The 23,637-nt window shown below is 42.2% G+C and overlaps 1 protein-coding gene across 8 annotated transcripts in view; it reads right to left on the reverse strand.

The window, feature by feature from the left end:
* LOC135919528 (restin homolog) overlaps window positions 1–23,637 on the reverse strand; it is a 162,368-nt gene that overhangs the window by 12,958 nt on the left and 125,773 nt on the right. For 3 of the 8 annotated variants that reach the window (XM_065453415.1, XM_065453411.1, XM_065453413.2), the window contains 8 exons: window positions 18,025–18,284; window positions 15,380–15,461; window positions 11,920–12,024; window positions 11,765–11,820; window positions 7,620–7,725; window positions 6,088–6,260; window positions 5,623–5,643; window positions 3,872–3,979 (listed from right to left, as the gene is read on the reverse strand). In XM_065453415.1, coding sequence (XP_065309487.1) covers window positions 3,872–3,979; window positions 5,623–5,643; window positions 6,088–6,260; window positions 7,620–7,725; window positions 11,765–11,820; window positions 11,920–12,024; window positions 15,380–15,461; window positions 18,025–18,284 — 911 coding nt within the window. Of the gene's footprint in view, window positions 1–3,871; window positions 3,992–4,043; window positions 4,085–5,571; window positions 5,644–6,087; window positions 6,261–7,619; window positions 7,726–11,764; window positions 11,821–11,919; window positions 12,025–15,379; window positions 15,462–18,024; window positions 18,285–23,637 lie in introns of those variants that run through there. The other 5 variants (XR_010569992.1, XM_065453417.1, XM_065453416.1 and 2 more) reach the window with 5 other exon arrangements.

Consider the following 23,637-nt stretch of genomic DNA (forward strand, 5'->3'; position numbering starts at 1 on the left):
ACCTCAACCAAGGCATTTTCTCCTATATTATATTCAAATCTGATAAAGTTCTGTTTTTTACTTACGTGAGTGTATGTAGACTTTTTAAGATTAATTACCATGCCCCAACTTTGGCACCACAAGTTTAATGATTGCAGGCAGCTGTTCAGTTTAATCTGATCTTCCGCGCAGGTTACACGCGTGTAAATTAAGCAATCATCGGCAAATAGTTTAATTTTTACAGGCGGATCAACATTAGGAGGAATATCATTAATATACAATAAAAACAATAGCGGACCTAAAACAGACCCCTGCGGCACTCCAGACACAACTTCACACTTCCCCGATTCACTTTTCCCGATTCTGACCCTTCGATAAAGGTTTGTTAAATATGCCTGAATCCACAATACTATATTTCCACTAATTCCTAGGCTTCTCAATTTGGAAAGCAGTTTATGATGTGCAACTTTATCAAATGCCTTCGTAAAGTCTATACATACAACATCTATCTGTTGGCATTCATCTATAGCTTTACAAAGGTCATGTACAGTTTCGATTAACTGTGTCACTGTCGAAAGGCCAGATCGGAAACCGTGCTGAACTGGGCATAATAAATCGTTTTTTTCTAAGAAATACAGAACATGTCTAGCCAGTGCATGCTCTAGGACTTTACAGCACACAGAAGTGAGCGAGACTGGTCTATAGTTGTTTGCACATAGCCTATTGCCACCTTTAAATATCGGAATGACGGTGGCATCGCGCCAGTCCTGAGGTACTGAATGATCCCTCAAAGATTTTTCGAATAAAAGCTGCAAATAATACGACATCCATTCAGCGTACCGTTGAAGAAATACCGTCGGTATTTCATCTGGGCCACATGATTTTTTTGCGTCCAACGTAAACTTTTTTGCGTGCAACTTAATATTTTCATGGCTGTAAGGGGCTCTTGACACACTTGACTTGACCACCACACGGTGCTAATATTCGGCACCCACAACTAGGGAAGGAAGTAAGGGAGGAGAGTACCTTGGAAACTGACGAAGAAGAAAGGAAGTGAGCCGTGGCAGAGAGCACGGTGGAACACTGGCCACATGTTATCGCTGGAACATTAGTTGACCTCACCAAAAGCTTTGCAAGATAGGCGATTCGCTGCTCCTGTATATTTTACTCCATCTTCCGGAGTAAAGCTTTAATGACAAGACTTAAATACTAGAAAAGAATTTTTATTTTCTGTCTAAATGTGCAAAGCACATCGAGAATACTCATAATGAAAAGAAAAATATTTTGTGGAAGCTTTTTCAGCAATATGGGGAAAAACACCAGGCAGAAAACTGGCAGTGGGCTTTGCCCCAAGCCACCTGTGGCTTCGTTTGGAATTCGTAAGACAGCTCTCGTCATACGTGAACTATAGCTGCACATTAATTTGCTTTACATCGCATGTGTGACAAGACTGGAGCCGAAGTCTTGCATTGGTTTGTCTCCTCTGACCGTGCTTTCAAGATAAAGCAAGTCGCATGCCAAACTTGTTCTTCCTCATCCTGTGTTCCCTCTCTAAACCAGAAAATGATGCTTGCCACTGGTCATTCAGTTTGGCCAAAGACATTTAGCCACAAACTTTGTACTCAATACGAAAGCTCAGCAAGAAAAATGTTTTTTTTTTTTTTTGCTATGTTGCGTGTAGGCAACATTCATCAACAACAGGTTAATTTTCACCACCTAAGTGTCTTTAACATGCCTAAACCTAAAAGTGCATGAACATTACTGCATTTTGTCTTCATCAAATTATGGCCGCCATAGCCAAAATTGAACCAGCGGCACCGAGCTCAGCAGAGCAACACCATAGCAACACCATAGCCACTAAGCTATCACCGTAGGTAGTTTGCCAGTTTCTGAACAGCTTTGAACAATGGATAACGCAGCGGGACAAGTTTGTTGTGTCGCTGAGAGTATACGTTGAAGGCGAGTAACATTTTGGAATGTTAGAAAAAATGTACAGCAACAACAAACGCTGTTCTTGTTACTTTTGCATCCCCCCTTGTATCATCCTTGCATGCACACAATATGTGGGTGCAGGGTAGACCTTCATTAATGTTTCATGTAATGCTCCAACAGGGGCACCTAGGTAATATGTTACATAGGAGAACAATGTTTGCAAACAATTTGCAGGTGTATGCATTTCTGTGAGAAGAAAGTGAAAATCTGTTCGGCAGCATAGAGAAAAGAATGAGTACAAAGATCAGTGCAGTGGCAATGTACATGAATAACGCAGAGATGATTATCTTGCACTGAACTGTCCTTTTTTTTTTTAGGAAACTGGTGCAGCAATGGCTTCAGGCATGATAAGTCTCACCTATGGAGCTATACTCATGGACAACTTTCACTTAGGGGTGTGGGAATATAAATTTTTTTGAATACGAATCAAATATGAATATTTAACTTCAAATATAGAATAATGATATGCACATGCATTTATTAGCAAGTTTGGTTATTTTAACATGTTGGAACATCACAATTACATTGTCAATGGTAAAAAATTATAGTAGTAAGCCGTTACACTAAAATATTGTGTATTTGGCTTATGCTAACTTGAAAAATTGAGTAATTCCCAAAAGCTCTCAGTTCTCACCAACCTGTGCTTTTTATACAACATCAAGTGACCATAAACTCGGAGGCGCTTGACCCTGTGCCCGCCGTCACTCATCGCATTTGCTGCCAAGCAATAATCTCGTACTGGTGGTGGCGCCGCAAATGAGTGCACCCCCCTCGCTGTCTGCAAACACATGCTCCGTGCTACTGAGAGGCTGGCTTTCCCGCATACCTTTTTCGTCTAGTGGCTAAGCGTACTTTACAAGCAACCTTTCACGAGCAGCACGAAATTATCACAAAATTCAGCAAGAAATCAGACATATTCCTAGATCAGACTGAAGCAAACACTAAGAACCACATTTGCTCCCGCACAGCCAGCAATATATTTGATTTGATATTCCCTATTAAACAGAATATTCAAAAATTTTCGAGTAACTAGTTTTCGAATCACATACTAACATTAAAAATCTAATATTCGAAATTTTCTAATATTCGTACACCCCTACTCTATGTGGCAATGAAGGGAAACCTATGGAGGCAAATTTTCCAATCTGTGTTAGTTTAAGCTGGTGAAGTGAAAACAAATATCTTATTTACAACAGCAAATAAGACAAAATGCACTATTGTGCATTGAGTTACTTATTTTCTACTTTTCTCTTCTGCAATCGGGCAAGCACAAAACTGTGCGCATGAAAGCTATGCTGAATCCAAGTATCTGCTACAAGAAGAAAAAAGCATTTTACCTTCAACTCAAGGACAGAGGCGAATTGGCATATGCCTTTTTGTAAATACAATATGGCTAACTATACAGTGTGAAATTTCAAACCTCTAAAAAAACATATCTTTTTATTAATTTTGTTAAATGCATCCTAATTCTGGGGCCTGCTGAAATTTACCATTCTGGTGGGGGGGAAAAAAAAACCTCATGAATTTTGGCCACTGTCATCATCTTTAAACCTAAGGCATGTAATGATAAGTACTCACTAATGTACCAGCAAAAAGTGAACATGTGTGCACAGGAAGTGATCTGCCATGCACATAACTAATCCTTGCACCTACACAATGCAATTCAATTGAATATAGATGAACGAAGTTGAATACATGATCACATTCTGATTTTATTCCTATTATACAGATGAAAGCTTATGACAATGGGTTTTGCCTGCTACATTCTCTAGTGAATGTCTTTAACATGCAGAATGCTAACAGAAGATATGGCGATATGGTTATAAGATAGGTAACACAAGACATGGTTAAAGCAACGGACTCCTTGTTTGCGCAGTAGTATACACAAAGCAACACTTGCCTTTCGTTCCCGTTCTATATTGGCATGCTGCAAGCTCTGAATCTGGTTGGCGCGCATCTCAAGAACCACATTCAAGCTTTCCACTTCCTTTTGCAGGTCTGCATTTTTCTTGGAAAGCCACTGCAAGGAGGCAAAATCGAAGATAATGATGTCATTAATGTTTCATTTACAATACATACAAATTTTGCTATAGGCAATAATCCTTGACAAGTACTTACATGGGAATAGTGAAAAAAGCAAAAGAAAAGAAAGCAATCACAATAATGTCATATTGGCAATGTTGATAAATGTTGATACGATCAAGCAGACAAAAACGCAGTTTAGGGGAACAAACAGCGTTAACTCTTTCCTTCCCACTAGAAATGTGCTCATTTTTGCTGCTTTTATGTTTTAACATTTTATTTCAAGACAGAAATATACTGCGATACATAATCTAGTACCCTGTTCACTGGTGTTCTGAACTGATGTATAGCCGTAATAATTTCTCAGACCATTTCTGATAATTCTCATGTGAAACTACAAACACCCCAAGAAACACGAATGAAAGTAATAATTTGCTATATTTAGTATATGTGCCGAGAGTAAAGAAAACAGAAATATGCAGAATATGCACCTGGTTCCTAGTTCCCAACTTTTGTAAGTAAAACAACAACAAAATTATTATGAAGATTCGTTGGCATCAATACTAGCCATAGTGGTGCCCATGCCATGCGAAAAGGGAACAGCTTTGCAAATGTGAAAAAGTTCCTATCACACAGGGAGCATTTGCTTTCACTTATTGCAGCAGGCCCAACTGGTTTGTTTCGTATTGCCTTATTTAGGCTCATGAAGCAACTGTTATCAGCTTGGGGAGCACGCAGAAGCCTTCTCATACTTGATTATTGCATTCAATCAGCTTTTCCATGCAAGCAAGCTGGTCTAGTGAATGTTCAACTGGCACTGGAGCCTCCACTTGCTTTGTTCAGTTCCTGTGCAGTGCTGTACAGTAATGTGGAGCGTTGCACAATATTGTACAGTAATGAATAAGGGAACGCGCACAGGCATTGTTCAAAACGGAAGAGATTAGACAGCTAGTCAAGCTGTGGTGGAAGGTCCATCTGAAATCGCCTGCATGCTCTTGTGCGAGTGAAAACCGCACATGATGAGACGGATTGCAAATAATAATTTGTACATGTGCTGTCGAAGCTCTAATGGATAAAAGCCACCCATGGTGGGGAAGATAAAAGTTGCGCTTGATATTAGCCGAATACAATTATCAAAATAACGTGCACTCGTAGGCATCTACCATTGTTTGAGACAACATTAAAACAGCCTATATGTCAGATTGGAAAATTGACAACCTAAGAGAAGCATCTGTGTTTTCACTGGTGCTGTCCTTTAAAAATTATTTTTCCAAGCAGATCAAAGTGCTAATTTTGCATCTTTTTATTGAAGGAGTGTTAGGACCACTGGACGCTGGTTTCAACAATACCTCCGATTGAAGTTTTATTTTTCCACATTCCCCAATCTGCCAAACAATGTCAAACCTGACAAATAGTTTAAGGTAAGTCATCATTTCAGATGCTGTATAATGTTGCTAGAACAAGAATTGAAATAGAAATATTTGGCAACATGTAGAAAAACTGACGATCAAATTGATCTATTTCTATAGGCGAGGTAACAAATGAGCTAAAGGGAGTCTCAAGTGAAACATAGGTTACATGATATATTTGTAGTCATATACTTGCAGAACTGGAGAAGTCTGGTCTTACTGCAAGCAGAGACTTGTTATGCTAGAATGGACAAAAAGAATAACGGGTAGCAACAATGCCTTAAGGTTCCTAGACAAGACAATCTTGCAATAATAGCAATACGTGGCTAAAGCTAGTTAACAATTAGTTCAAAAATGCCGATAACATGGCACTGCAAGAGAAAATAAACAAAAATAAGGCCTGGAGAATATGGGAACTTACTCAAATTTATGGATTCGCATTCAAATTTATGACTACACTATGAAATCCATACAGCAACTACCTAAAGGGCCGTAACACATCTCAGTTGCTCCAATTATCACAATGCACCGAGTTATCACAAGAAAACACCGAATATTGTGTAGAACAATTTGGCATGCAATCCTATTCAACTGTTCCCCTCGTGTATAGACACACCAAGTTGCATAAAGCCTGTGGCCGAGATGGAAGAAACCCGAGCAGCCTGTTCACAACAGCAGAACGTACCTGGATCTTGGCGTCTGTGTCTGAGAGCACAGACTCCTGGAACTCCCTGGCCTGTTGCTGTAATGCTTTGTGTTGTTGTTGGAGGGTTTCATACCTCTGCTCAAGCTCTTTCTGGCGTGCTTGGTGGTCCTCATTGATGGAGTCCAGTTGCAGAGAATATTCCTCGTTGATGGCTGCAAGACAACACTCCCTGCTCACATACCCAAAGGAGCCATGCGCATAATAGAGTCCTTGTCTATGCATTAGTCTGGTAATAGAAATGAAGATGCCGTTATTACACACATAATGTGCTGCAAGCAAGAACAGGGCTAGGGTAGGCATTAAATGTACAGCTGCAACATAAAGTGTGCCTAGGAGTGCCTGTCGAGAGGGATGGAAAATGCATTTGCAATAACTTTGTTGCCCTTGACTCTTTCTCAGCAGCCTCATGTTCTCCATCCAGTTCACAGCAAAGCTACCAAACTTTTCAAACAGTCACTCTGAATAACAAAGTAAAGCCTGTGTGAGGCTGTGCTGTGAATCATTTGCCTTTCATAGTCATTATCGCATTCTATGGGTACCAAACTTTACGAGGCAAACTAGTGCCTCCAATCAGAGGGCCAGGGAAGGGATCCAATTGTCCCCTTTACCACTATGTATGGCTATACACAGTTATATGTTTGACATTAAAAATTCAAAATACGCCATCACAAAGGTTAAGTTTAAGACCTGCAATTTTCACAGTAGTTTTTCATGGGAATAGTGTTCCGACAACACATTTGAGCCTTATTCCTAGTTCATACAATGAGTGCTGTTACAGTGCTCAGGTAAACGTAGCATGTACCATCAGCATAAAAAATGCACAGAAAAGCTAATTGGAACATCTTGCATGTAATTGAAAGTGTGATGTGAAATCACTGTGAAGCTGTTTGGAAACATAATGCAGTACGTGTTGAGCCTGAATCAAGCCACTGACACAAATACCAACAAACACGGAAATGCAAAGATGCATTCTAGTCAGTTCCTATTTCTTTGCATATGAATTTACATTGACAGGGCACTTATAAGCTGGTATTGTGTCAGCAAAGAAAGCAACAATAACAATCAGTCATCTGCATACCCAAAATGCACTTGCTACGTTTTTCGTATGCATGTGCTTTTTGTTGCCTCTTGGGCACTAAATGGCAATGAAACAGCATTTTTTTGTGCTGCTGTTATTATATTACGAGAAGGTCAACTTAAATGGAGCAAAGCATTACACACGAGCATGTTGAGCTGACACTGAAACGCAAGGACACAAAGCTCAAGCTAGCAAAAGTTAAAGGTGAAGCTCTGTAGGGTAAATGTGTGTTGCGTTCCTGAGACTTCTGTGCTCTATTGATGAAAGAAAAACGAACAAATTCATCAAGCGAGTTTAAAGGTACGTACATCAAAAACACTGCAAGTGAAGCCCACTCATAAGAGGTGTTTGAAGTAACCTGAAACTTGTTGCTGCATCAAAGATTTTCTCATATGCAAGGAGCAATCTATGTTGGAACATTGGTGTGACTCACCATCTATCTTCTCCCGGTGCCTCTGTTTCAGTGCATCCAATGTTTCTTCGTGGCTTTTGCGGTCACTCTCTATTATATCTGTGTAAAACGCTTTCATTTCTTCGATCTGTGAAGAGGAGCAAAAAAGCACAAGCTGCTTTCGTTGGAAATGAGGGACAGCACAAGAAACCTCTTGCTGCATATAGGACTCCTCCTACTTCCTCCAATCTCAATATCGGCAGAATATGTTTGACTTCCTTACATTTTCATCAGGACATACAAACTGAATAAGCCAGCTGATGTGAGCCACAAGACAAAGTGATAGTCGGCCTACTAAGTGAAGTAAGTGTTAAAGTGTTGTTGTCGGCTTGCATTTCACACTATACAGCATAGACTTTCCCAGTGAGTGCACATGCTTGATGCATATAGCAGCTTTTATAGAAAAGCAGCAGTTAAAAAAGACCAAACATCTAATAAATTAACAGCTCATCAAAAGCAACAACAGTACAAACAGAGTGGAGTGCTCGGATGCCCAAGAAAATCTTAGTATCCCAGTGCAGTACGATACCATTATGGAAAACAGTGCATAACAGTGCTAGTAATATTGAGCTGCTTATCGAATCTGCCACAGTGCAAGACTGGTGCATCAGAGAGCACTAGGGCTATTTACAATTCAATACACAAACCCTTTTTCTGAACATAGTGGCTGCCCTCATACATTATGAACATCAACTCTAAGTGAAGCTCTAAACAATTTTCTACATTTGTGGCTCACGAGTTCCGCAAGCTGAATCATCCATAATGGCTGATGCTCTCACTAACTTCACATATTTAATTGTGCATTAAGGAGCAACAAATGTCGCGAGAACAAAGTGGTGAAAAGATAGTCTTAAGTACGACACCCTTATTACAAACGGAAGTACATATTTGATGATAATACAAATGAGGTAGTACTGGTAGTAGGAGACAAGGCCGGTACTACAAAGGAAGCAGAACCAGTCGGGTGACAGCGTCTGGATAATACAATGCTTATTTCCTTTCTTGTAATTAACTGCCAGAGCATTAAAAACAAGGGTGATGAATTTGAATCTCCAGTTGACATGGTGAAGCCCTCTGTTATTCTCGGTACTGAATCATGGTTAGCAAATGAAATTGCTGATGGTGAAGTATTCTCAGATCGCTTTAAATGTTATAGAAAGGACAGAGACTTGCATGGCGGAGGTGTATTTATTCCTCTAGATTCTAAATTTCTTCTTCTAAGATAAATGCTGGTGCCGACGAATGTGAGGCTGTATGGTGCAGATTGATGCTTAATAATAAAGTTCTAACTGTCTGTTCATTCTACCGCCAGCCTGATTCATCCGTTGATGTGCTTATGCAGTTGGCGGTGACAGTTGATGCATTTCAAACAGACTTCATGGTAATTGGTGATTTCAATCTGCCTAATATTGATTGGAGTCATCAACCTCACTTCCACTCTTCTTTGAGCCGGTCCAGTCAAGAACTGATTAACTTGGTTTAATTTTTTGCGTTACATCAAACTGTTTTGAAACTGACATGGAGGAATCATATCTAAGATTTGTTATTTACAAATCAACTTAAATTCATCCGCTCCACTCAAGTGCTACCTGGAGTAAGTGATCATAATGCTGTGCTTTGTGAAATGAATGTTGAACATTCAAGAAGCATTGGAACAGCAAACAGACGAGCATATAACTATGGAAAAGCAAATGTAAGCGAGAGAAACAAAGTGTTGAATGAGTACCAGACGGTATTTGAAACGTATGCCCACAACACTGGAGTAATTGAATTATGGTCTATATTTAAAGAGAAGATGTTTGAACTGAGGAAGCGCTTTGTTCCGGTATAGACATAAATGAAAAGAAGAAGTAAAAGTAAATCTTGGTTTATTCGGGCATTATGCAGTCTTACACGCAAAAGGCAACCAGTTTACAGCAAATTTAAAGGAAAGCCGATACGTGAGAACTGGTTGAAGCTACATGAAATTACTGAAATAAATGAAAGTTGCAGTGGCAGCTGCAAAGCATTGATATGGCATTTCAATGGAGTCGAAATTAAAGGATAATCCAAAGGAATTCTGGAAACATGTACAATGGAAAAGACACTAACTATACCACCTCTTGTGTCTGGTAACAGCTTCGCTGATGATGATGTAGGAAAAGCTGAGTTCTCTAATACGTATTTTAGCTCTGTTTTCAGCCATGCAACTGGACATGATATGAATACCTTGAATTTCCAGCCAGTGAGGAGTGTTATGAATGATGTTGTTATCAGCATCAATGGTATAGAGTTTCTGTTGCAGAATCTGAAGATTTCTACGGCTGGGTGCGCTGATGATTAGCCAAACAAATTTGATAGACTTTGTGGTCAGTCGGTCGCACTGTACTTGAAGATTGCTTTCGGAAAATCGCTTGACGAATCCCGCCTTCCCTATGACTGGAAAATTGCAAGCATTATGCCAATTCACAAATCTGGTCCTCGTGACGCCGTGTCAAATTATAGGCCAGTGTCACTAACTCCAGTTGCGTGCAAGACAGTTGAACATATTTTGTATACTAGTATAGCAGCACATATGGATGCACATTCATTGTTTAATCCTCGTCAGCGTGGTTTTCGAAGGGGACTATCTTGTACTATGCAGTTGATCGAATTTGTGCACAACCTAGCAAGGGCATTGAATAGGTGTCTTAGCGTGGACTGTGTGTTTTTGGATTTTAAAAAGGCCTTTGATACCGTGATTCATCGTTTACTAATTCAAAAAATGGCCTTTTACAATATTAGCCCTCAAGTGATATCATGGGTAAACGATTTTCTATGTTTACGTCAGCAGCTTGTGGCTGTGAATGGCGCTGAGTCTCAGAGGGTAAAAGTTTTGTCCGATGTTCCGCAAGGCTCCGTGTTGGGGCCACTATTGTTCTTGCTGTATGTGAACGACATTAGTGATCGAATAGTATTCCAAACGCGGTTATTTGCAGATGACTGCTTTCTCTATAGAGTAGTAACTTGTGACCGTGATGTTGAAATGTCTCAGGAAGACTTGAACAGAATCTCAGAGTGGTGCATCAAATGGAATATGAATTTGAATTTATCTAGAACTGTTCATATAAAATTTACAAGAAAGAAAAACCCTGATGTGCAACCATGTGGTATTAGTAATGTAATGTTGGAACACGTATTCGAATTTAAATATTTAGGTGTTTATTTACTCCTGAATTGAACTGTTGCTGTCACGTCTGTTATGTTGCTGCTGAAGCGTGCAAAACCTTAGGATTTCTTTGCCGAAATGCAAACACTTTCCCGCAGTCATGTCGGCACATTTTGTACAAGACATGTCAGGTCGATTCTGGAATATGCATGTATGGTTTGGGAACCGCCTACTGGTAGAGATGAAGATAAGTTGGAGTTGGTGCAGAACATTTCCTCTCGTTTTGTATCTGACACAAGCAGGGCTCGGTACAGTGCATCGCGTATGAAGGAAGCACTGAATTGGGAATTGTTCGGCACGCACAGAGTGAAGTTGCGCCTGAAGTTTTTTTATGCTATTTATTATTCAGCTGTTTGGGTTGATCGTGAAATGCGCAAGAGCCTTTATATAAATCCAACCGTGTTGACCATAATTTTAAAGTGCGTGAATTCCCAACAAAAACTGAATTGTTTAGAATATCTTTCTTTCCTAAAGCCATTAGGGAGTGGAATGGACTGCTGAGTGATGTTGTGAGTGTTGAATCAAATGATGCTTTTCTTTATGTTGTAGATGTGCATTGCTAAGTGCATTGCCTTTAATTTTTTTTTATAACTCTGCCTAGGAGCAAAGGTGTCATATGTACTTCTGTACTAGTCCAAGTGTCATGTGTGTCCTTCTCATGCCTATTTGCTGCTCAGTAGCCTGTTTTAATTTAGCATCAACACATAACAGTAATTGATACTTCTCCAAACTGAATCTTCTCATCTCCAAGCCAGACTTGGCTGATTGTGCCTGAACATACGTACAACATTGCCTCATAACAGCTTTGACGTAATGACACTACCACTCATCGCCAGCAGCCGAACACATACACTGCTGTCACAGTAAAAAAAGAAAGGGAGAGTGGAGAGCAAATACTGCTCGATCATCAAGTGTAAAAAGATGCGCACGCAGTACTTGCCTTTCGTGCATGAGACTCTAAGTACCCCGTCAGTTCGTTTTTGTGGGTTGCTTCCACTAAAAAAAAGAAAAAAAAAAGAGGGACATTTATTAACACAAGTCGTATACCTCATTATGCAAGACGGTGGGTGCAAGTATATGGTAGCGATGACTTACACTCTTCTATCCTCTGTGTGTGCATTGCTTCAAGCTCTGCCTTTTGTGCCTTGATTTCCTTTTCTTGGTTCCGCTTGTACTCTTCTATGTTGTTTTTGTACTCCTCTGCAGTTTCCATGAAGCAACAGAAAGCAAAAACATATATCTGTATTATGCAATAAGGAAACCTGTTTTCACAAAGCTGACAGAATACTATTCCTAAACCAATTTGGTACAATTAAAGGTATTTATTAAGGGACATGTTGGCTTCCACACAGGGAAGGCTTCTGTGTGAATTCCGAAACAACACACACCTTTGACAACACCATTTTCGTTGGCATTCTGTTAACTGCCTTTCTAATATGAATCTACTTCCTGACCAGACCAGATGTCGTCCAATCATTGATTTTATTTGTAGTTAATGAAGTCAACAAGACAGTGCTAGCAACCAATTCAGTGCCAGCATGAGTGGAAAACATGCATAAGCCAACTATTATATCTAAAAATTATTCAGCTGTAATTGCAAGCAGTACTAAAGGTTACGAAGAGTTAGTTCAATGTACAGGCTGTGTCTGAAGCATGGTGGAAGATATATAGGCGAGGACACAGCGGCCCGCACCGGTCCCCGATAAAGTCCCCTAGTTTCTCTAAGTGCCAGGAGATGGCTGTTCCCGCAGTGGCCCGGGGCATACTGAGCGGCAATGCTTTTCTATGGGGAATATGTGCTTTGTGAATGCAATTTTTTGGAAACTGTTGCTGATGAGGTGAAGAAAATGCTTTTGCTGCACTGTTTCTGTGCAGGTTTGTTACTAACTCCAGTTTTGTGAAACAGCGGCTTCGTGCTCGTTTAGTTGAACGCGTAGAAGGCAATGAATTTTGAACCTGCTACGCGAGTAAGCACTGGTGCCCTGATAATGGAACCGTAACCATCGCTGGTCGCTTTTGTTCTCTTGACCACTGGCTTGTTCTTTTCTTCATGTGTTAGTTTTCCTCTCGTTGGCCCATTCCACGCCCGGATCGTTTGTTTGCCAGTTCGCTCGTTGGTTTGTTCCTTAAATGACTGCAGCCTTTGTTCGAGCTTTCGTACGCACCGCTTGTTCATACTTCCGTGCACTTGCTTATTATACCGTTAATTAACTCAGTCGTCTACTCGCTCTTGATTTGTCCACTCTTTCCATTGTTTTAGTGCGAAAATACTACTAGCCTACCACCCTGGATTCCGCGGCTGCATCCTTTCAAGGATGTATGCATGCATGCATGTGAGGATGTTAACTTCAGCTCCCAAAAGGTTGTTCGGGGAGAGAAACCTGGGTATCACAAGCCCCACGGGTGGCTGTTTTGGAAACAGCCACGTGCCAGGGTAGTTGTGTATCACTTAAACGCTTCCCCACAGTGCCAGGAATGGTATGGGGCAGTGAAACTGCATGATCTATGCATAGCAACGGCCCAGCGTCATTTAAACCGACTCCTGAATGTGCCATCATGAAGTACTATGCTCGTTGGCGCAGCCACAGCATCCCTCATTTTATATATATATGTCTTTTTATATTCACCTGTTTGCGTGCTTGAGCGCGCGCATGTTTTACTATATGTTTTTAGCAGTGTCCTTGCATTAATTTACTCTAAATAAAAAGTGTGATAACTGTTTCCTGAGCACCTGCAGTAGAATAGCCGTGACTCAATGGTGGGGTGATATGCTACTCAGTCCACCACTTTGCAGCATCAAGCACAATATCAACTTACTGCAACATGTGCAGGGTGTTTTCTTTTGCTGAGTTAAAGAGCACCGGTTATACCTCCAGGTATTGCTTGCGTCTTTGTAGCCGGATTCGAAGCGCACATCTGCATGCTTACTATGACATGGACCACCAGGACAGAATTGCAGTTCATGAAGACATTGTACTGCTTGGCTGACAATGGCCCAGTCCCCCTGACAGCGCAGCTGGCAAACATCTGAAATTCCTGTTGTTGGAACCTAGCGGCATAGTACAAAAGTGTTTAAAGAAAATGGTGAATTTTTTCACCTGTTGGACAAGGAGAGCCTTCAATTGAAGGGGTTGTCCTAATGGGGATAGGATACTACCATAATGCAAATAGCTGTGAAGTCCCTCTTGATGCACACATTGGTAGTTCCATGCAGCACTGGGCAGTTGAACCGCCGACAGATTTCATAGGCGGTGGAGCTGGCCTGCGTTTCCACTGCTGCAGAGTCCTTGCTGGGTGTTGTGTCCCAATGTTCGGTGCGGCAGCCCTCATGAACATTAGAAATTAGAGAATTCTGTACATGTGTGCTCAACAAAGGAAAAATCCTTTTCTGCAGAAGCAACAGTTGGGTCCTCATATACAGGTGCAGAGGATGGTTGCCTCATCTCATCATGGTGGGGTGCTCCATAAGCCTCATCATTCGTGCTGACTTCTGCTGTGTGTTCGTTTCTTTCTGGGCCTTGCGGGTGGGGGTGATTTCCTGGTCATGGGTGACGTCCGCTTCTTTAGGTATGCCGGTGGGAAAATCCAAGGTATGGCATGACCTGCCGGCATGATTCTCTTTGGAACGTCAAGCAAAATGTTGCCAACAAACTCAGCGAAGTATCTTTTATCAACCATCATTTCCTTCATAAAGTGCTCGCTGCAAACGGCATCTTTTTGGCTCAGCACACGGTCTTTGTGAGGAATGGCTTCTGCCCAGTCTTTTAATCGCTTTGAGTTGGAAGGAGCATTAAATAACAATACATTTTCCTTGCAGCTTGTGTGGCTACTGTTGCAGTTTTCAACGAAGCACTTGCAGCCCGTCGCAGCAGTTTAACGATCATCACCATGCCGCTAGGGCAGCACTGGTGCAAAATTGCAGTCAGCTTGCTTAAAGAGCTACGACGATGCTGCTGGCAACGATGCAAGGAACAGTGCAGGCCATGCGAACAGCAAGTGTGACATGGGCAAACCGTGCGAAGTTATCTGACTGCTATCGCAACGAGATCTTTCGTGTATGTTTTTGTTTCTTCTGGCGAAGTTTCACCACTAGGCTGGGCTGACGCAATGATCAGCGGCCTGGTTCGCAGGAGTGTAGCTGGTACTTTAACTGAGACGCTTGTCCCGTGCACATCGCCCGTGCTGTGTCCTCATCTATATGTCTTTCACTGTGGTCTGAAGGCAAGGATTTTGTGTACAAATGAATGAATTCTGGCGTTTTGCCTGCCAAAACCACGATTTGATTATAAGGCACCCCCCGTTAATTTGACCGATTAGTTTTGACCACCAGGGGATCTTTAATGCACCCCCAAGACACAGGACACGAGTGTCCTTGCATTTTGCCCTCCTCGAAATGCAGCCGCCATAGCCAAGATTTGATTCTGCGACTTCGTGCTTAGCAGTGCAACACGATAGCCGCTAAGCCACCACAGTGGATGATATGCTGTCTGGCTCAAGCACTCAAGGATAAAGAATTTCTACACTAAATTGACAGAACGATGCTCTTCATTCTCACCAATTGCAATGCGGGCCTTTTCAATCTCTTCTTGCGATTTCCGCAATTCTTCAGACAGTTTCGGGATACGGAAGGAGTTATTCTGTAACACAAAACAAAGCAGTATCAGGTCATGAACAATGCACAACACTCTTGCATGGTCTGTTCATTAACAGGCAACACTGATAGCAGAGCCCATTTTCTGTAATGCACGTTAGCCGTTCCTCGAAGCAGGGTCATTTGATGCCTACTGCATCAATGGGTGCGCTCAACCATCTCGGACTTTATCTTTAAGAAAATAAGATGACTTGTATGACAGGAAAAGCCTTTTCTTAAAATATCTGAGCTGAAAAAAGCTTCTTTGTATATTTGAAGACCATTTGATTTTATTCCAAATGGTGACAAATCAGGTGGAAGAAAGGAAGCCAAAAATCGAGCCTTTCATTAATTATCAAAAGACATACATTATTATAGTGGGTAGTCACTTTTTTTAAAGATTAGTATGTATGCCTCTGTCACAGAAACAATGCCGAGAAAATTACTTTCTTATTGTCCCTAGCCTATGTCCAAGAAATTTAGAATGCATTTTCTGACACACCCTGCATAATAAAATTTCACTGGAAACAGGAACTCCAAGCCAAACCATATTAATGCGATACACAATCTCATCTTCTGGCCCTTATTTTGAACAAAGAGAATCACTTTTTAAAAACTTTCTGTAGAAATATTTGCCAGACTTTTACAAGCACCACTAAGTGTTTGAACAATTGACGCATAAATGTAGGCCAAAATGCGCCTTCCAAGTTCAGCGTGGTTTTGTGGGGTGCAGCATTGAGGCACAGATCAAATTTTGGCAGATAACATGCTTTGTGGACATTTGTATGAAACTATTTACGGGCTTTTGTATCCTACCATTTTTTGCATATAGCTTCTAGAAAACACCATATTTTTTTACATATTTAGGAGCAAATTATAGAATAAAAATAATAAATTAGGGAAAAAATCATTTTCTAATAAAAAATAGATGTCTACCAACTGTGGAAATTTAATGTAATATAAGTGTAACTATAAGTGGTAATCAAATAGTGGTATCGATTAAGACCAGAAATGAAAGATGACAAGCAGCAAGAATGAAGCTACGACAGTTCACTCACTAAATTGTCATCAGCCTAATGCAGCAGAGTCCCGTTAATTTGACTACAGTTAGTTAAATGTTTTAATTACATCAATCCAATCGAAAGGTTCCGGCCAGTGCCCATAAATTTTATTGGCCTCAGTGTTCATTACTTTGATATTAGTTTTGACATTCGCCGGATAATATCAACTTGAATGGTCAGCATGTACGTCTTTGACTCCAATAGCGGCAGCATCTGTCTGGCGACACTTAGGGGACAGTGAATGCGTAGAATAGGCATCATCTCCAAAAATGCTAATCTTCAGCCTGCCCTAAGATATTTAAACAAGATGGCAGTTCACAATGAAAGATAGTATTTACCAGATTCTAAAACACGCCTCTTTTTCTAAGAAAATTGGTCTGAAAGGTGCTTGTGTAGTGTAATCATGTGCAAAGCCAAAACCACGATCACGGCGTTTGCAGCAGCCTACTATGAGAGCCAGCCTAGCCAGCATGGAGGAAAAAAATGCTACCTAGCGCCATTGCCATCACAACGTGATTAAAAAGCAAGTTCTTGTGCAGCATGACGACGCGCCACTTTCAGTTTTCAAGCGCAAAAGCTGTTTCAAGAGAAGTTATTTTACAAGCTAAGCTAGCAACAACAAGTCATGTCACATGTTTTTCGCTTTCCAAGCAATTGCATTCATTGCAGGACGAATTAGCGAAATGGTTAGACTAGGTGGGGCCACCATCCCATTTGTGACTGTTGTGGACTCGTTTGACAAAGCCAGAATACAAGACCACTGCAGAACAAAAGGCCTCCCAGAAATTTAAATTTCCCCTGTCCTGCATCAACAAAACCTACCCTAGCTCTACAAGATTCCTGATATTATCATCACATACAACACTGTTGCTTCAAGTGTGTTACATTTCACTCTGAACCTATTTTGGAAACTAACAGACAGCCCCTTATTCTTGTGTACTCATGCTGGTGCAGTGCATTATAACAGTGTAATTCCATTTACGCCAAAGGTACTGGCAAACCATTTATCTAACCTGTAACTAGAACCTTTCAAATCGCATTCAACCTCCTAAATACACCGTACTAGCTCAGTGTAACATAGCCCCAATTTAATTTTTGTTCTATTTCTTTCAATGTAACAACCTATTTCTTTCAGAGATTTGCATTGTCGGCAACGCAAGTGCGGGCAGGTATTGGGAAGTCTCTTTTGTTAGTTCTTTCTTAAAGCAACATTGATTTATAAACTAACCTGTTTATAACCTAAATTTTATAATATAAAAATGGTTGGAATACACCAAACAAGTACCCTTATATTAAATGTAGCCACGTATGCACCAAATTTACCTGCAATCCATGTTATTCAGTGCATGCAAGGTGGCGGCAATTGTGAAAACTACAACTAGGGAAGCAAACCAAACCATTCACTTTTGCACCAACTTAGCGCAACCACTTAACTTAATGAGAGAGGGCTCCTGTGTAGAAGAGAATAGCATTTCAGAATTGGGATGAGTGGAATGAACGGTGAAATACCTGCAATACTTGTGCATTGAGGTGCTGGATGATGACACCAAAAGAGGCAAATCCAGCAGAGGCATGCCTGAGCTGCAACTTGAGCATGGTGAGCTCCTTGGTTTTCGACTCACAGAGGGCACCCAATCGCTGGATCTCTTTGGTGAATTCAGCTTTGGACTGGGCTTGGATTCGCACCTCTCCTATCTTACTGGGGCGACCTGTACCAGGGCCCTGAGAAATCACTTGCGAGGCTGCTCCTGCTGTGCCCTTCTTCACATCTGCGTAGAACAAACAAACAAATGTGCATGAGAGATCTGCATAGAATAGACAGAAAAAGAGCATCTAAGGTACATAACCGTAACATTTTAACTGCTACACCCTTGCTCAGCAGCACTTATCACCTTACATAGTGTGTGCATAAAAACTGCAAGTCATCCAATTTCATTTATGCACATTCATGCAAAGAGTAATGTTTGTCTGCAATACATGAGAGTCCATTGCAGTGAAGTTGTGGACTGATGTGACATGGGTGCTCCATATTAAGTTTGACCAACTGGTTTTTCTGTATGTGTGCCAATGTATCACAGCATATGGCCATTTTTGCTGTCTACATCACAATGCAGCAACCATGGCGAGGAACAGAACCTGCAAACTTGTGATCCGCAGTGCAGTGCCATAGCAGTCAAGCCTCTGTGGTGAACCGTACAGAGTAAGGGAGTTACCATTTTGAGGAGGTCGTGGTGATCAAAGCTACTTCTCTTTGGCACTTCATGTGCGCTGAGCTTTACCTAATTGTGTACTGGTGTCCGAACAACATTTGTTTTCTTCTTTGGCCCGAACACGTAGCATCTTGACATTGTCATCCCCAACGTAATTAAGCAAGAAGTAAAGATAATTATTAGGTCAGTATATGTTCGCAAAGACCTAACTTGTGCAATAAAACTGACCATTAAGCTTAAGAAGAAAAGTGAATTCCTGTGCTCAATAAACAAGCAAGACATTTCTAGAGAAAGTGCAGCACATAAATGTTTAAGGCATACAGAAAGAAACTTTTATTGTGCTCCTCAGCATTCACAAAAAACAAAAAGTAAAGCATAGAGTGAGAAGGCTTTTTTTATTTCGCAAGAAATAGCAAAGGAATGTACAACCAATTTTCTTGCATTTCTGATAATTCTTTAGCAGTATTTTTCTAAATATATGTCATGAACTTCCAGTGCTTGCTACAAGCAGAATGAATGCTAAAAGTGGATTAATGAATAAAAGTAAGAAAGGTGTCGAAATTGACTGTTAGCTACCACGATCCCCTTTAAGCACACACAGTTTGAGAAGTTTATCTTGAGAAGTCATACATGCAATGTGTGCAAAAATGCTTCTTAACAGCAAAAGGTCACATTTATCTCATTTATTTGCTGCTACTTTCTATCTAAAGGTTTCTGCACTTCATGCAAGTAAAGTTTGGGGAATAGGTACTCACTGACAGCAAGGGTGCAAAACCTAGAAAGATTGTTTTCGTTGTTGGAATGCTTCCCGAATTAGGCCCAAATTTTCTAACAAGAAAAGAGCTCTTAAGATGCCTGATAAGCTATTTCTCTTTCTTGCATTTAAATTTACACCTTTCACTTGCAATAAGCACCCACTTTTATATCTTGAGCCGATAGCAAGTCCACAAAACTCGCCCTTTAGAAAGCATGTGAAAAAAGCACTGATGCTGTTGGTGTTCTGAGCTCTGGCGAAAAATGCGCAAAAACATTTTGTGTACGGCCTTCGCTTTGCCACCTGGTTTGTCGTGCTTGAGTTGTGCATAAGTGAAATTAGTTGCAAACTTCTAAGCACTTCATTTACTTATACCACACAAAAAATATCAAGTGTTGTGGTTCACGAGGAGAGTATAAATAAATTAGGAAGGAACAGCGCCAACTAAGACGATCACAAGAGGGGAGAACCACACAGGACAAGCGCCACACAGGATGGCGCTTGTCCTGTGTGGTTCTCCCCTCTTGTGATCGTCTTAGTTGGCGCTGTTCCTTCCTAATTCAAGTATGCACCATCTAGCCCAAATGAATGTTCTCCTGAAGTATAAATAATGTTGCATTGAGACTCTAGAGGGTCAATGGGACATGCATGTCCCACTTTTTAGAAAAACCATTTAGTGCCAGTGGGACATATACGTCCCACTTTACTAAAATAAACGGTTTGATACTAATTCTAGGCACCTCACTCGCTGATACTACACAAAACATTTCAGGAGTTTTGTCAAAAATATACACCCCGTTACGGAAGATTAAGGCTCTTAAATGAATCCTTTTCAAGAAATATGTAGTATATAAATGATCCACAAATAGATATTATAATAGGTCACATAAAGACATTTTCGGCTCATGTAACGGCTAATGCAAGACAAGCTGCAATGAGACATACCACAAGGAGGCCAGTTAATTAAGTTCAATGTCAACATTGATTCAGACTCCACTTAAGAGGAAGCTTTAGCTCGGGTGCTCCAATCTAAATACATGTAAAAGGAGAATTTGCTTTTCTCGGCAACCACTGCGAGGTAACCACGAGGTTAGTTGCATTTAAAACAAAAACTTAGTGACTGTTGCTTTCCAATTTTCGAGTTAGATCGTTAATTTTTTATTACAAATTGGCGAAAATTCAAAATTTTCAGAAAACGAAACTATCAAGTTTACAACTTTCTAACTCAGCAAGCGAAAATGATATCACTATTCTTTGAATTGGATTTGATAGTACATCTAAAGCAGACAAAATTGATATGTTACACATGAATCTAAAAAAAATTTAGTAATATGTAAATAGCACTTTTGAGAACCCTTGTACACAACTTAACAAATTCACATAAGATATAAATTGACATATCGAATTTGTCCGCTTTGAATGATCTAATGGATGCCGTTAACAGAAGCGCAATATGTTTTTGATGCAGAACTATTCATTTATAAACTTCGTGCGTCTATTTCTTTCTAACTTTCAAATTTTTGAAAATCCTTTAAATAAAATCCAGGCCCTAAATCGAAATTCCGCTTCCAACAGTCACTAGAATTTAACATGCTCTCTCAAATACAACAAATTTCATTGAAATCGCTCCAGGGGTTATCTCAGAAAAGTGTTCTTGCGTTTTACATGTATTTGAATAGGCCACGTCAGAGTTGGGCCCGAGCTAAACCTTCCTCTTAAGGAATATTCCATAAGATGGTCGCGTACATGTGAGATCTATACTCATATATTCCTCGTCTCGCAGTAGCAGAAGCCAAGGTCAGACGCCACGCATACTCCGTCACTGACTGTTCCTACGCACAGGCAGAAAGGGTGCGAAGCTCTACATGTGAGGCTCGTGAACACCAGTGTGGCAGCAGTGTAACCAGTTTTTTTTTTTTTTTTTTAAAGGGAGAAGAGGCACCCGCTTGGCCAGGGCCAGATGGGGAAGAGGGGGCTTGGCGGGCAGCATTCTGATACACAGAAATTTCGGGGGAAGGTGGGGCTAGTGCTGCCCGTTGTGCTAGCCTGTGTGCGTCTTATAACGCATGCTCGTGTCTGCACGGCAACCTCACGATGTCGTGCGTCGTGAAGTTCAAAGCTTCAGCGCGAGCAGTTACTTCAGAACTGCTCGCGGTGAAAAACGTCGCCGGAGCTAAGCAGACGTCAAAGTTTGCGAGCGCAAACGAACTCGGAAGGGCGGAGGTCAAATGGACACGCGCACAACGCCTCGAACGAAAGCGGAACTCTGCCCCACGCACGAAGGAGTGCGCCGTCGTACGCAGGTTCGCAAGCGAGCACGCGTGCGTCGCGAAGGACGCCGGACAGCCGTCACGTGTTACATTGCGCGCGCAGTCTGACGCTGTGACCGTGCCTTGCTTCTACTGATTGGAACTGCTATGCATGCCGCAGTCCCAACGCTGCACGAAACGCCGCATGGAGACTTGCGCGCTAAAACAGCCTTGAGCGCGAAAAAGCGCGCGGGCGTGTGCGCGTCGCACGTCTTCCGAGGGAGCGGCAAGGGTGGACGCGGAGGGAGGCACGACGTCGTGCCGCGAGGTCCTCGCGGACTTCTATTCCAGTCACGCCCGGTCCGCAAAACAGACAGAAGCCTCTCTCCCTCGCGGGTCCCGTCAACGTTGGTCCCGTATACTCAAACGTGTACGCGGTCGACTGCTTCGTAGGAGAGAAGAAAGGCACGCCGGACGTCCCGCGGACGTGGACGCCTCCTCCGAGTGAAATTGGTTCGCCATCAAAACACGGTTCTCCCAAGAAAGAGGTCGTCGCGCAACATGGAAGGTGCGGCACTGCTCGCGCTGAAAGAACGACGCTTTCTCATAAGGAAGGGCGCCTTTGAATCAAAAACGAACAAAGAAACGGCACACGTGCACACACACACACACACACACACACACACACACACACACACACACACACACACGTGACTTTTGCTTTTGCGCGGATGTTCTTGGCAGAGTAACACCTGCCGGCGGTATCGGCGAGAGTGGAAAGAGAGAGCAGCCGAGTCAAGAGACGCGGAAAAGGGGCGGGGAACACGCACGATGTCGGCAGTGTCCACAGGCTCAGCAAATGACGGTAACGTATAAGCGGAGGAAGGGTTCGGGACGTGACCGTCTGCCCGAGAAGCTAGCCACGACGCCGGACAGTGGGCGATTGCGTTGACAAACGAACAAGGGGAGAGCCGCGCGGTGAGCAAGGCGAAGACCGTTTCGACTGGGGCGCGAAGACCGTTAGCCGGCACGTGGAAACCCAGCTGGGAAGCTCAACTTAGTCTGAAGCAAAAGAAAACGAGACCATCACTGCAGCGCCATGCACCTTCAAGTGAAGCCCAGAGTAACACGAACACGCGAACGATATTAGGAACACCGCGGACACAACCACAGGTTCTGCACCAGATGTCACACTCCAAACAAGTTAGAGTATCGATCCACGCGCCCCATGCCCGTTGACTTCACTTGAGCCCTCACTTTCGAGCCGGGCGGGTGTACATCTCACTCTGGCCGTTAATTGGAACGACACACAAAGTAAGAAAAATCGTGACCTGCCACTTGATAACCATCCACTAGCGACACATAAACGTCCGCCGCTCTATAGGAAATGCCTCCTTCCCCTGCAGAGCCCTCAGACAAACAACGAAGACACGCCAACGCCGCCATAGACTGGTGCATGGTGCATACTGTTATGACACCCAACCGGTGCCACCAGTGTTACGAACTTGCACCGCTGCACCACGAATACGGCTTTGTGGTCCCGTAGCGCTCGTCACCCGTTTCGTGACAGAGCGTTGGTAGCGAAGACTCCGAGCCTGGCGTCGATGAGAATAACAAAAGGGACTTTATACATTATATACAGGTTATCATACAGGACATGAACGGGTCGGCACTGGGGCCGAGTGCTCACAACAAACGCGACTGTTCTCGCACGACGACGTCCGGCGAAAAAACGCGTTACACATCTCACCCCAGTCGGGAGCGACACTCTCTCCCGGTGGGGTCGGCAGATCCTGTTTTCGAGCGGCGTGTCGCTGCTTTTATAATCCCCGAGGCCCATTGTCACTCAAACGGCCCAATACAAAGTCAGCACACGACGGTCGTCCGAGGGGTCCAACCAGCGACCGCG

Source organism: Dermacentor albipictus, chromosome 3 (assembly GCF_038994185.2).
Source record: "Dermacentor albipictus isolate Rhodes 1998 colony chromosome 3, USDA_Dalb.pri_finalv2, whole genome shotgun sequence".
Classification (NCBI taxonomy): domain Eukaryota; kingdom Metazoa; phylum Arthropoda; class Arachnida; order Ixodida; family Ixodidae; genus Dermacentor; species Dermacentor albipictus.